At 42.5% G+C, this 13,439-nt stretch overlaps 1 protein-coding gene across 10 annotated transcripts in view; it reads right to left on the reverse strand.

Annotated features, from left to right (window-relative positions):
- The window catches only part of ERBB4 (erb-b2 receptor tyrosine kinase 4), a 935,749-nt gene that overhangs the window by 248,724 nt on the left and 673,586 nt on the right, over positions 1-13,439 (reverse strand). For all 10 annotated transcript variants that reach the window (XM_075933940.1, XM_075933937.1, XM_075933934.1 and 7 more), the window contains exons 7-10: positions 11,403-11,544; positions 8,549-8,662; positions 6,629-6,755; positions 936-1,009 (exon numbers count right to left, since the gene is read on the reverse strand). In XM_075933940.1, coding sequence (XP_075790055.1) covers positions 936-1,009; positions 6,629-6,755; positions 8,549-8,662; positions 11,403-11,544 — 457 coding nt within the window. The remainder of the gene's footprint in view (positions 1-935; positions 1,010-6,628; positions 6,756-8,548; positions 8,663-11,402; positions 11,545-13,439) is intronic.

A 13,439-nucleotide genomic window follows, 5' to 3' on the forward strand; every position in this document is an offset into this window, starting at 1 on the left:
ATTTCACTTCATAGCCCTGGGCATGTCTACACTAGGAAACTATTTCAAAATGACTAAAATTGATGTAATAACTCCCAAAATATCAAAATCCAAATGGCACATCCTCACTATGGAAAAGCCTCGAAATTAGTCCAAGGCAGGCTCCATTAATGTGGATGCCCGACCTCCACTTAGCATTACTGAAGCACCGGGGAATAATTACTCTGAGTGACTCTGCAGAGGAATTTTTTGAAATAGCGGCACTGGAGCCTCCACACTACCGCTATTTTGAAATAACTATTTTGAAATAAGCGTTATTCCTTGAGGAAAGCAGGAGTGCAGATTCTTAAATAAGCGGACTGTTATTTTGAAATAATGGGCTTGGTAGTGTGGACGCTCCGCTTATTAATATGGCCCAAGAGAGGGTTAGTTCAATAAAGCCCTAGTGTAGACCAAGGCCCCGTGAGGTGAAACTATCGCAAGCAAGGTGGTAGTCGATGACGCAGCATATGGGGCTCTAGACATACAACTCTAGCCATCACAAACCAATGGGAGTCACAAACTAACCTTCCCCACTGCAACGTTTTTAAAATCTAGAATCAAGTCAGAGCCTTGGTTCTCAACCTTTTCCTGATAGTGGCCACTTTTCCCTCATTGGGAGTCCCCTAAAGTCCTCCTCCCATTTTTCTTACATCTAACCAGGAGCACCTCCTTGCAATAAGGTCCTGACTAGCTGATGCCTATTTGCATTCCCCACGTTCAGAATCCGAGAGCTAAAAGACATTCTGCCTGAGAATAAGAGCAAAGCAACCTGTAAGCAACAAATGATACTGGAGAGGTTAAGCATTCAATGTTCACCACACTTAAAAACAGGTGTGCTTTAAATATAAACAAATGACAACTGCAAAAAAAAAAGTAAAGAGCCCAAATTATGTAGGAGTCCAAAAGTGAGTTACCTGTTATCTCTCGGACTGTTTGGAAGATATTTAATTTCTCTGGGTCCATTGCTGCAATTGTGTGATAGGGGTCCCTGGAAGATCAGAAGGACACACTATAATGATCAAACTGTATAACGAGCAGGCTTATCCAACTACATTATGCGGTAGCAGTATACGGAATATCAGCACTTAGCTTCTAGATAGCACATTTTTCAATTCACTGACTTCCAGAACCTTGAGTGTTTTCCAAGGAGTTCTGAGCCCCACATTGGCTAGTGCAGCTTGACGGAAGGTGAGGGGTGCTTGTCGTCTTGAAGGTTCAGACCATAAATATTTTTGGGAAATATCTAGGCTCATGAAAATCCAGATACAAAGGGCTGGTTAACAAAATGTGCTCAGCTCTCACCCTCTCTGCGAATCAAGCACTTTCCAAGGTGTCTCAGATGTTTGCCACCTCAGAAGTGCCCACACCAGGTTTTAAAATCTGAGCCAGATTGTGCTAGTGCAGAGAAGGCTGGAGTGGTCTCATTTCATGATTCTTTGCCCAGTACATCAAATAAAAGAAAGTAGGAAAAGAGTCTCCTGACAGGTACGCCTTTAATGTAAAGATGACTTGATTACACTGTGACCTGAACAACGCCGCTTAAAAGCCCACAGAAATGTTCTTGTGTGATCGGTGTTATGGAATGTTTGCGTTTCTTCAAAAAAGAAAGCCCGGGGGTGGAAGGCAACCTCACGAAAGCTGCAGTATGCATTCCTCACATCTCATTATTTTCCTTTCCAAGAGACATAGCTCGTGGGATTGGCATAGGAGGGTAATCAAACATGCTGCAACCTAGCCCTCACGACTCACAGCAGTGGTGGAGAAATGGAGGTCACTTCTAACCTTTACAGAGAGCATTTCCAGGTTAGCCCGAGTGAAATGAGTTCTGGAATCGTAACATAAAGGCTAGTGGACCACTACAATACTGTACTCTGAAGTTCAGCAATTTGGGGCATTCATAAATAAAAGATGACAGGTTTTGAGTGCTCAACAGAGAAATATCTTTTTTTTCTTTTGAAATCCATTCATATTAAAAAGCTCTCTCTGCTAACCATGAGAGTCCTGTATAAAATATCTCCATCCCAATGTTTGTATTTGATGACAAAAATGAAACGTCACGCCGAAAAAGAAGAGCAGCCAATGTACCTTATGTAGCAATTTTCTCTTCTTACAAAACTGTAAGAGAACACATTCTTCCCCAACTATTCCAATTATATTTTAATCTTTAGGCCATTTATTTTTATTGCCATTGGCTAGAAAAAAATCACTGAGGATGCATTTTCCATGCATGTTGATGTTAGTTCAAATCTTACCTGAGCTTTTTCTCCAAATATAGGAGATTAACAACCAGATCCAAAGGCCACTGAAGTCAATGAAAGTCCACTGATTGGTTTTAAGAAGCTTTGAATCAGGCCATAAATAAATGCCTCCAGTACCAGTGATAGAAATGTAGCTGTGTTAGTCTGGTGTAGCTGAAACAAAATACAGGACTATGTAGCACTTTAAAGCCCTACAGTGCTACATAGTCCTGTATTTTGTTCCAGTACCAGTGACATTATTGAACTAAGCTGTCCTATTATCGGACTTCTAGAGAACAAGTGAGCAGCAGTTGATGAACTTGGTATAGCAAGGGCCAACTTTCTCATGATAGCTTCCTTCATTTTGCACCCTTTGATCATAAGAACATATATACCAAGATAAAGACTCCTTCATGCCCCAGCTAGCCCTGTATTTATTTTAATATTTCCTTCATAAAAGATAGCAATGAAGAAGTCCTGGAAATATACTCTGCCCATTTTGTATTCTAAAGATGCTCTGCAAAAACTGCTCTGGGTATTTTTTTATATGAATTTCCATTCCTGAATTCCAGTCCCCATGGAATTCTGGGTTAGATATTAATACTTATTTAGGGCATGATTGTGCAAACAATACCAGTGACATTTTTTTCCCTCGGGGTTTTAAAATTACAAAGCTTCCAGACATATACCACAGTCAGCACCTCCCCTAGACACTAAAGATCTCTCATTCCTTTTTTTTTTCAGACAATGCTTTATCGATCTCAAACTGAATGCCAGATAGTACACACATGCATTAATAAAGTTCACTTCACTCGTACACTTAGCGAGAAGCCATGTATTAATACTGACAAACACTCCAAGCATTATTTAAAGCCTACTGAAGTTAATAGAAAGATGACATCTATTGACGTCAATGGGCTATTGATTATGCCTTATTTATCTTCACAAGTCTTGTAAACTAACAAATGAAGCAAAAGAGTGGAGTTGCAATATTTTTACAAGGCTGCTGTAGAAAAGGGAAGTGTAGCATAATAAATGTATCTATTAATAGAGGAACCAATACCATTTATATAGTTATCAATCAATTTTCAACCAAGTGAGAATAAAATATGGAGAAGCTGTGTGTGGTTCATTAGGCAAGGTATTTAAAAGCACACACACTTTTAATAGCCTCTGCAATTAAAATTATTCTCTTCCACTATCAAAACTCCTTTTAATTCCCTACCCACCATGAACTCTTCATTCCTAAGACTGGAAATATGAGGAGTCTGCATTGCTACAAAGAATAGGTTAGAAATTGTCCTTAGCATATGCATTCAAGGAAACAACTTCCTTATTTAAAACGACGAGTGGGAAATGCGTATTTGATTATTATTGCAGTACACAGGCAATATATTTTGTGCATGTTTTGTTTAATTTTATTATATCAGTTGTTATTCTCTTGGATTTTGGGAATGGAAATTGATAACCAAAAATACTCAGAGCAGGTTCTGCACAGCATATTTAGAATACTAAATGGGCAGTAAGTATCCCCACCAGCAATGCTGATATAGGGGTATTTCCAGGGCTGCTTCACTACCATCCTTCTGGTAACTTCCTTTCTGGAAATATACATTGTAAAATTTCACATATTTGAACACACCATCAAAAGAAGCCCCCAAACTAAAGCTATTTTAACTCAATTTCTGAGATTTTCTTTTTTTCAAAAAAGCTGCACAATTCACCCGCCTATTTTTTTTCATGAGCTATGGTCTATTTGCATTGTAAGTCATTGAATCATAGAACTGTAAAGGACTTTGAGAGGTCATCGAGTCCAGTCCCCTGCACTCACGGCAGGACCAAGCATCATCTAGATCACCCCTGGTAGATGTCTATCCAACCTGCTCTTAAATATCTCCAGGGATGGAGACTCCACAACCTCCCTAAGCACTTTATTCCAGGGTTTAACCACCCTGACAGTTAGGAACTTTTTCCTAATGTCCAATCTAAACCTCCCTTGCTGCAGTTTAAGCCCATTGCTTCTTGTCCTGTCATCAGAGGCCAAGGAGAGCAATTTTTTTCCTTGTAACACCTGTTTAGACAATTGAAAACTTCTATCATGTCCCTTCTCAGGCTTCTCTTTTCCAAACCAAAGCCCCGTTCTTTCAGTTTTCCCTCATAGGTCATGCTTTTTAGACCTTTCATCATTCTTGTTGCTCATCTCTGGACCTTCTCCAATTTCTCCACATCCTTCTTGAAATGTGGTGCCAACAAGTCCACTGTGCTGCTTCCACTTGGTATTAGACTTTTCTTGCAGGACACTGATTGGAGCATGGAATGGGATCAACAGACGTGTCACAAACTGGGTTAGACCAAAGGTCCACCTAGACGAGTATCCTGTCTGCGAACAGTGGCAAATGCCAGATGCCCCAGAGGGGGAGAATAGAAGAGGGAGTCATCATCATCATAATCCCTCTCCTGTCACCCATTTCTAGTCTCTGACAAACAGAGACAGGGGACACCATTTCTGCCCATCCTGGCTTGTATTTATCCTGACATGGCAAAGTATTTTACCTTTTTGCTTCTCTCTTTATTTCTAGTCCAAATTTTTTGCTTTATGTTCCAGAGATTCATTAGCACAATCCAGTGCATAATTCTGCTCTACATTTTTGCACCTAACACCCTGCATTTCATTGGCTAAAACAGACACTACGGTCAGATTTCTGTCTTTTTTTCTTGCTGCCTTTCTTGAGTTTTCTAATCTCCTTCCTGTCCTGACTCCTCGGTCAGTAATTTCTCCATATTAGAATGTATGAGGTGTGACTCCTGAGGGCTCCTTTTTTGTGATTCCTCAAATCTGCAGCAGCGCTTCTTTGAATCATTTACACCTGGTTCTTTGTCTAATCCCACGCTACATTAACCTTTCATAATGTGGACTCTATGCTGAGAGACAATATCATCTACACAATCAAACTCTAACTTCCCTGTCTTGTCATCGAGCTGACCCAATGCCCACTGGAGTGAACGGAAGCTTTTCCTCTGACTTCAGGGCCCTCTGGATTGGGCAGGAGAATTGGCCGCTACAACAAATTCAGGAATTATGAAATCGGATCTTGAAGGGCAGTGTCAAAGATACATCCAGATATTGACAATTAGGATTTCTCTGCATACCAGAAGACACAGGACAACTATGGAACAACCCACCTCTATTAGTCATGTCAAAATTATGGCTTAGGCCCTTTGTGGCAGTGGTTTTTCCCATTCAGTGACAAAGTCGCAAGTTCAGATTTGGCCTGGGGGCTGTAATTAGAGCTCGGTTCTCAGCCCGATGCTGAAAATGGAAAGGAGCCAGCAGATTGGATGTAAAACTGCAAAAGCTAGATGGTACTAGAAATAATTAAATAGCTTCTGTCATCGCACATTTGTTACCACATAGCAGTAAGGTTTCTACATGCTTGATGGTGTTCCTCTATTTGCAGGATTTTGTTCACTATACCTCACAAAAGAGGCCCACTCACTTCACCCTGGCTGATGACTGATGCTCACGAGGGGATGCTAAGCATATTTCTGTCCCACCACAGAAAACCCTTTTAGGATGGAAGAAAGGCCGTGAGAAAACTGCCGGCTGCAGTCAATTAACACGGAAATTCTTTCCCCAGGAGGCGTTTCAGTTGGGAAATGACACCCATTAATCCAAGGGGACATCAGGCATGCTAAATGTTGACTGGAATAGTGAGCAAAGGGGGCACCAAAACACAATCTGAAGTGCGCTTAATGCTCTGAGGTATCTCCCATAAGCAAGATCCAACCAGCTCACAGCTTGGTTCTCGTAACCCTTTCTGAACCGCTGTCCCTGAGCATTTGATGATGCTTGGAATGATTCGAGATTCAGCAATGTCTGAACTGAGCCACACTGGGATACAACCGCCTTCAGCTTTGTGGGCTTTTGGTACACAATCTTGAATGCTCATTTCACAGCCATGCTCAAAGTCCAGGGGGCAGATCTCCGATCCCCTCCACCCCCCTGGGTTGCCTTGTCATATTCAAGGAGGCAATGGCCATTGAAATCTACCCTCAAATCCGGATCCACATTTTGCACATTTTTAGTTCAAAATAAGAAAGTTAGTGGAAGGGAACTCTTCTCTCCTCATTGCCCCGACCAGTTGTCAATCCAGTCCAGCAGCCAGTCTCCTATTTGTCCCAACTGCCTTGCCCTTTCTTCCTTTCTTACCCTTCATTTCATAAAAGCTTCACAAGAGAGAGGGGAGAACCAATTTGTGTCAGGGCTTCTGTTTCGTTAGGCGCTCCCGCCGCCGTACAAATCAGACACATCCACCATTAGTTCTCTCCCTGCCCTGGAACACCCACTGACGAAAGGTTTGAGGACTCACCCATGAATCCCAGTGACAAGAAATATCAGGTTCCCGTTGATCTTGGTACAGTTGATGAACTTGTCGATGTTGCTGGAGTCCACGGTCTGAGCGGACATCAAACTGCCTGTGCCAATGCCGTCACATGCTGCCAAAAGAAGAACCCCGTGAGAACAGCTGGCAAGGGGATGAAATGGAATGATAAATGTGTGTTCCTGAGGCCCTGTACCTCAATTTCCCCCTGGGATGAGCAGAATGGGTCTGTTAAAACAAGACCCAATTAGAACTTTTGCCCACCCCTCAAAATGAACAGGACAAGATTCCCGAGGTTCAAAGAATACGGCTGAATACTTGTGATATAGACTTTTGGGCAAGACATGACAATGCTGTCTTCATTCTCTCTCACCAACCAAATGACATACCAACAGGGCCTGGAAAAACTCGTGCACCCTTAGCATCATGGCTTGGCTTTTGTATCTTTCATAAGGGTCTAACAGTGCTAGAAACTTCCCCATAGGGTCCTTAAGTCAATGCAATTCAAACCTTGCATGCTCTGGGGTGTAAACTGCACATAGGCATGTACAGTATGTATTACACAATAAGGCTACGTGTCCACTACAGCTCTTTTCCTGTACCCCGGAAAAGCTCTGCCACATCCAAGGAATGCATCCGCTTTTCCAAAAAAAACCATCAGAAAAGCGGACGCGTTCCTTCACCATCCCTTTAAGCCTGGTTTTACGAGGAAGAAGGGATGTGTCAAAAGAGGAGGTTTTTCCAACATTTGGCACCGTGTAGACACACCATATTTTGGAAAAGCCTCTTTTGAAAGAAAAGTGGAAAACGATACGCAAATTGCGTATCGTTTTCCGACTTTTCTTTGTAGTATAGACATAGCCTAATACAACATCTCCATCTCTCTGCCTAACTAGGCAGCAGCATCTAGCAAGAAAGCATGAGAGTCCCCCGCCTCTAGATGTTCAAAAGACATCTGTAATCTCTTTCTTCCCAAAGGGCGAAACTAAGCACTTGATTGGAAAATGGTCTTTGCCCATTTGGTCGGTGTGGGAAAGAAGTGTGTGTTGCAGGAAAGCCATGTTGTGGAGATGACTGTTACATTCAGCTGAGAATGCAGTAAGGCTAGTTGCACTGATCAGCATACGGTGAAATTCCTTGTGTTTATCTGATTTGTGACAGCCAGTGTGCTGATTGGACCAGGTTTTGTGTAGCTGTCTGATGGGCTAGTGGCATCTCCCCCGTTATGACACAGGTGAGCGGTAAGGGAAATTGACAGCATTTTTTCCCCATTGCTGCTGAAATATGTAACAGGGAAAGGAACTCTAGTCTCCCCCAGATGTGGAGCTGTTGGAAAGGCAAAGTGGCCCAGGTGTCTACCTGGAAGTCTCCTGGGGAAGCAGGAGGGATGTAGATATTTCATCAGTGCTACTGGAGGGAAGGAGAAGGTCTCTCTTCTCTCCAAGCTGTTCAGAGAGGAGGCAGGGGAACATGAGAGCACCAGATGTGAGAGAGAACAGAAATCCAGCTGTTTTACTATCAGGTTTCCTGGGACATCCCACAAAGATGACAATAGAGATAGTGAAGAGTCGAGGCTCTTTGGAAGTGGTCCCAAAAGGTTCTAGCAGCTAAGTTTTCAAAATCTGTAAGTCTATTCCACTCAGAAAACGATCCCTGCTTTTTCCTATGAAGAAATGAGCCTTGTTCTATATTATCACTGTCCATGATAAACCTATATTACATTGTATTTTGGAATATTCTTCAGTAGGCAGCTATCATAGTTCAATGTTCTGTGGACGCCCAAAGGCTATTAATACCAGATTTCCCTGAACTTATTCATGAATGCATTTCATTTAAAAGTAATACCATGTTTTGCTCTATTAGAGTGCAGAGTAAATTCAAGCAAAGCTATTATGAAGGATAATCTACCTTTAGGACAAATGTCAGTGCACGGTTTGCACATCTTAATACCATTTTCTTCAACCTCCATCTTGGAGCTGGGACATGCACGCACACAAGAGCTGGAATCTACCACAAAGTTATCTGCAACAAAATAATGCAGTGCTGAAAACCAATCCAGTACATTAAGTAATACTAGGGCATGCTTTTGGAGGTGCTGAAAATCAATACGGTTTCATTACTACCTTGATTATTTTAATTATGGGTAAAATCATCAACTACTGACTCCTAAGCAACTTAACTAAGTCCCACTGAATGTTATTGAGACTTAGATTTTCCTCAGTGCCCATGTCACCTCCGAAAATGGGATGAAGGCTCCTTTGTAATTTTTTTTATAGTTTTACCCGTTATTTTGTAAAATGTTTTGAAAATATTGTCACTTCTTTTGCATCCAACTACTGAAAATACAGCACTGGACAAATATCTGTGTGAAGGACTTCAACAGAAATCACATGAATGCCTACAATACCCGAGAGTCCTGATATATAGAGCCTTGAGAAGAAACATACCTTCAACGACCAAGAGAGACTGAGTTATCTCATGTGATCTTTTTTTGGGGGACCCTATATGCCAGCTTTTTTTCCCCCCCACATAGTCTGCAAGTATATTGGGTACTATTAATATAATGAAGCTATTGCTGAAATCGTTGGCACTACTCATGGAGTATGCTACTACTCATTGTAAATAACAGTGGAACAATTTAGTCCTTAATATTAAGAGTCAGAGTTCTTACTAGTTACCACAATGACCATGGTCTTCCCTATTGCAATTATATGGAAAAACTCAGTAGTGGTAAATTCTACAGTGTGATAATTGCTACAGTTTTAATGATGCCGGATAAACTTCCAAGACAGCCTGGGGTTGAGGGTCAGGACTTTCTACACATATGGGTAAATGAAACTGAATGGCTGGAAGTCAACCCAGTATGAAACCACCCCTCTTCCCTATTGCCCAGGAAGAAGACCTTCCCATTACAGGTAGAACAACACCTGTCTCCACCTTTTCAATAGAGGTCTTTGCACTCTGCTGATCATTTTAGTATTCATGGGCTTTCCAGCAGTGCATTAAGCAATGTGACTACAAGTTGAACCTCTCTAGTCCAGCACTCTCTGGTCCAGCATCATCCAGGTTCCGGCATGATTTAGCTGCTGGATGTCCACTTGTCATGGGTGTGGCCAAGTTTCCCATGGTCCCATAAAGTTTGTTCACAGTCACCCATCCTGGCTCTCAGTGTTCTGTGCTGTTATTTACCTCCAATTTACCCCTAAATGACTTCTAAAAGCAGTGGAAGTGTTGGGAATGCTGCTAGACACTATTGACCTCCTGTGGGCCTGCAAAGTCTCTGGTTCAACACCAGACAGGTTCCGAGGGTGCTGGATTAGAGCAGTTCAACCTGAAGTATCTGTCATGCACGTCTTCCCTCAGCCTCTCCCCCAGGACAGAAGAGTGTGCAGGGCCTTGTGCATGGTTTTGTTTTTTATTATTATTTTTCAAATGAATGCACGTGCTCTCTCACACAGAACTCTGTGGCTACGTGAGAGAAGGCGATGCCACAGAAAGGTACTCAGAGAAATAAACAAAGAGATCTTTGATGATTCTTAGTTCCTGCAAGCACCTGAAGGCACAGTTCTTCGGTGGGTCTCAGGCACATTGGGTTGAGCCAATCATTTAGAATATTCATTGGAATTTCCAGAATTTTATCCTTAAAATAAATGCTGACAAATAAATGTGACCAGCCATCGATGCTGACTTCGGCTCTAGCCAGAGAGTGATCAACACCCCTCCTCCCTGCCCCAGGCCTCTCCCCCACTCTATCCTGCCTCACGTCTTCCCATCTGATCCCCCTCACTCTGTCCCCTTCTACCAAGCTGCTGTCCCAACCTGTCTCCTTTCACCCCTTCACCAGAATGTGCTGGGTTCTTACTGCATACCTTCCCTCCAGGAGCCTTGGAATGCCATGGAACAGCAGTGCCATGGTTGTTGGAGGTGCTGGGAGCAGAGGAACAGAGAGAAGAGTCGAGCTGCCAGTAGATGCTCAGCACCCGCTAATTTTTCCATGGGTGCTCCAGCCCCAGTGCACACACAGAGTAAGCACCTATGTGTCCATCTCTATCCCAGGGCATCTATGGAGGGAGAATGTTTCTAGAGTGGGATAGGAGGGACCTTTTTGGGAAGGGTTGTATTCAGAATCTATACAGTATAATCTGTACTATACTGAATACAATAACACTGTGTACCCTGTACAGTGAGAGAGAACCCCAGACTGGAACAGTGGATTATGAAATACTTGGATTTAAGGAAAATATTGGTAACAAAATTAGCAACCCATTTCTAAATTTGGGGAAAGAAAGGTCAGAACTACAAATATGTCTGAATATCCTCCCTGTTCTTTCACATCTAGCTTGCATATATAATTGGAAGAAACAAATTATTTTACTGAAACTATAGTTTCTATCCTTATACAATCATTTTTCATTTAGTACTGATTTCTGCTTTACTCAGTAAAGGATAATTCCAAAGGCTGCCAAAACCCTAATAAGAACATATACATAATAAACATTAGTTTTGAAAACTGAAAGCCAATTATGTTTCTTTTGCCCCCCTTTGAATCCAGAACAGCACCCCAAAAGGTCACTCTCTCAATTTCAAGATATTACGGCCAAAGAGCATACATGAAGCTATTACAGTAGTTACTTATAAATTTAAGATTGCTTAGTAATGGTTTCTTAATAGGGTTTTGTTCCTGTTGCAGCTGTTGTTTTTAGGAGTTATTGCTTTATGAAAACACTATTGGACAAAGTGAAAAAGCAGTCGTGTAACTTACGTGGGCACTTCTTGACACAGAAAGCTCCATAGGTGTATTTGGCGTTGTGGTTGTGCTCCAGCTGGAAGGTGGTGGGATTGTAGACAAAAGTCTGGGGGCACTGAGTGACGCATGCGCCACTGTCATTGAAATTCACGCAGGCCTGTAACACAAGAAAGCAAGATGATAGTGGCATGGCACCTTTTGGATTTACTGGTACTTTCTCCCGAGCAAAACCCTGACTCTCCTCTAGCTACAAAAGCATTATTGCAGTCATATAGCCATAGCGGATGGGATATACAGTCAACCTGTGGAACTCCTTGCCAGAGGATGTGGTGAAGGCTAGGACTTTAACATGGTTCAAAAAGAGCTAGATTAGAGGTTAGGTCCATCAATGTCTATTAGCCAGGATGGGTAGGAATGATGTCCCTAGCCTCCATTTCTCTGGAGGTGGGTGACAGGGAAGGGATCACATGAGGATTACCTGTTCTGTTCCCTCCCTCTGGGGCATCTGCTATTGGCCACTGTCAGCAGAGAGGATACTGGGCCAGATGGACCTTTGGTCTGACTCAGTATGGACATTCTTATGTTCTTATACACTGTTTTCCTTTCTTGTCTGCTTTCACCTACTTAGGTTTCTTAAGTTATTAGCAAAACATGGATACATTCAAAGCCCCGAACATTCCATTTTAAATCCATAACACATCTTCTAAAAGGGAAACTTGATTTTGTTCATTATGAAACCTCTTGGTTTCTGAGGACAGGACAAGGAGTAATGGGCTTAAAGTGCAGCAAGGGAGGTTTAGATTGGACATTAGGAAAAAATTCCTAACTGTCAGGGTGGTCAAATATTGGAATAAATTGCCAAGGGAGGTGGTGGAATCTCCCTCTCTGGAGATATTTAAGAACAGGTTAGATAGACATCTGTCAGGGATGGTGTAGACGGAGCTTGGTCCTGCCTTGAGGGCGGGGGGCTGGACTCGATGACCTCTCGGGGTCCCTTCCAGTCCTATGATTCTATGATTACGATAGGTTGCACCTCTATAAACCAGGACTCTCTGGTCTGGACTCTCAGGCTGTGTCTACACTACAGGGTTTTTGAACAAAAATATCCATGTTTGCACAAAAACTCGTGGTGTGTCCGCACCTCAAGTGCATTTTTGTGCAAGAAAATTTATAGTAAAATGGCAGAACAGAGGGCTTTTTGGGGTGTAGGTATATCTCTTTCTATGAGAAATAACTCCTTTTTACACAAGAGTTCTTGTGCAAAAAGGTGTGTGTGGATGCTCAACAGGGGTTTCTTGTACAAAAAGAACCCATCTGCGAATGGCAATCAGAACTTCCTTGCACAAGAGCATCCATGCAGTGTGGACGTGCTTTTAAGAAGTTTTTGCGGAAGATCTCTTCCACAAAAAGCTTCTTGCACAAAAACCCTGCAGTGTAGACAAAACCTCCGATCAGAGTCCTGGTGCACTGCGGCGGGTGGGGGAGACTGGGAGCTCAGCGCGATGTGGGATGAGGAGGGGGGCAGGAGCTCGACTAGATTCATGTTCACCCCAAGTCTGAGAATATCATTAAACCTGTGTAGGTAAATACAATGAAACAGCTATGCCACCACAGGAAGGGTATTGGCTTGCTCAGAGGTGAATGCCTAGATTAATGAGGGCCAGTGGGCGGAGAGGAACAGGAGAACTTCCCCCACCAATATTAAAACATTTTTACCACAGGATTTGAGAGGCTGCCGTGATGGGCCAAAGGATTCCTTAATGCATCACGGACAGCACTTTTTGTTTATGAATAAATATTAATTTACTTTGTTTCCTCAACACATTTTTGACATACACTGTTGTCTCAGCGAGTACTTCATCCCCCACATGACAATCCTCTGACGATGGCTTAGTAAATGCATAATCAGAATGACAACACTTCTCAGGAAGCATCTATTAAAAACCAATCTAGAAGACACAGGAAGTTTGAATTTACGATTGTAGAACTTTGTGTACATTCACGATTGTTTCGCTAACACAGTGTTTCTCACAGTAGGCCATGGGTCTGCTC

The sequence above is a fragment of the Pelodiscus sinensis genome, chromosome 7 (genome assembly GCF_049634645.1).
Source record: "Pelodiscus sinensis isolate JC-2024 chromosome 7, ASM4963464v1, whole genome shotgun sequence".
NCBI classification, from domain to species: domain Eukaryota; kingdom Metazoa; phylum Chordata; order Testudines; family Trionychidae; genus Pelodiscus; species Pelodiscus sinensis.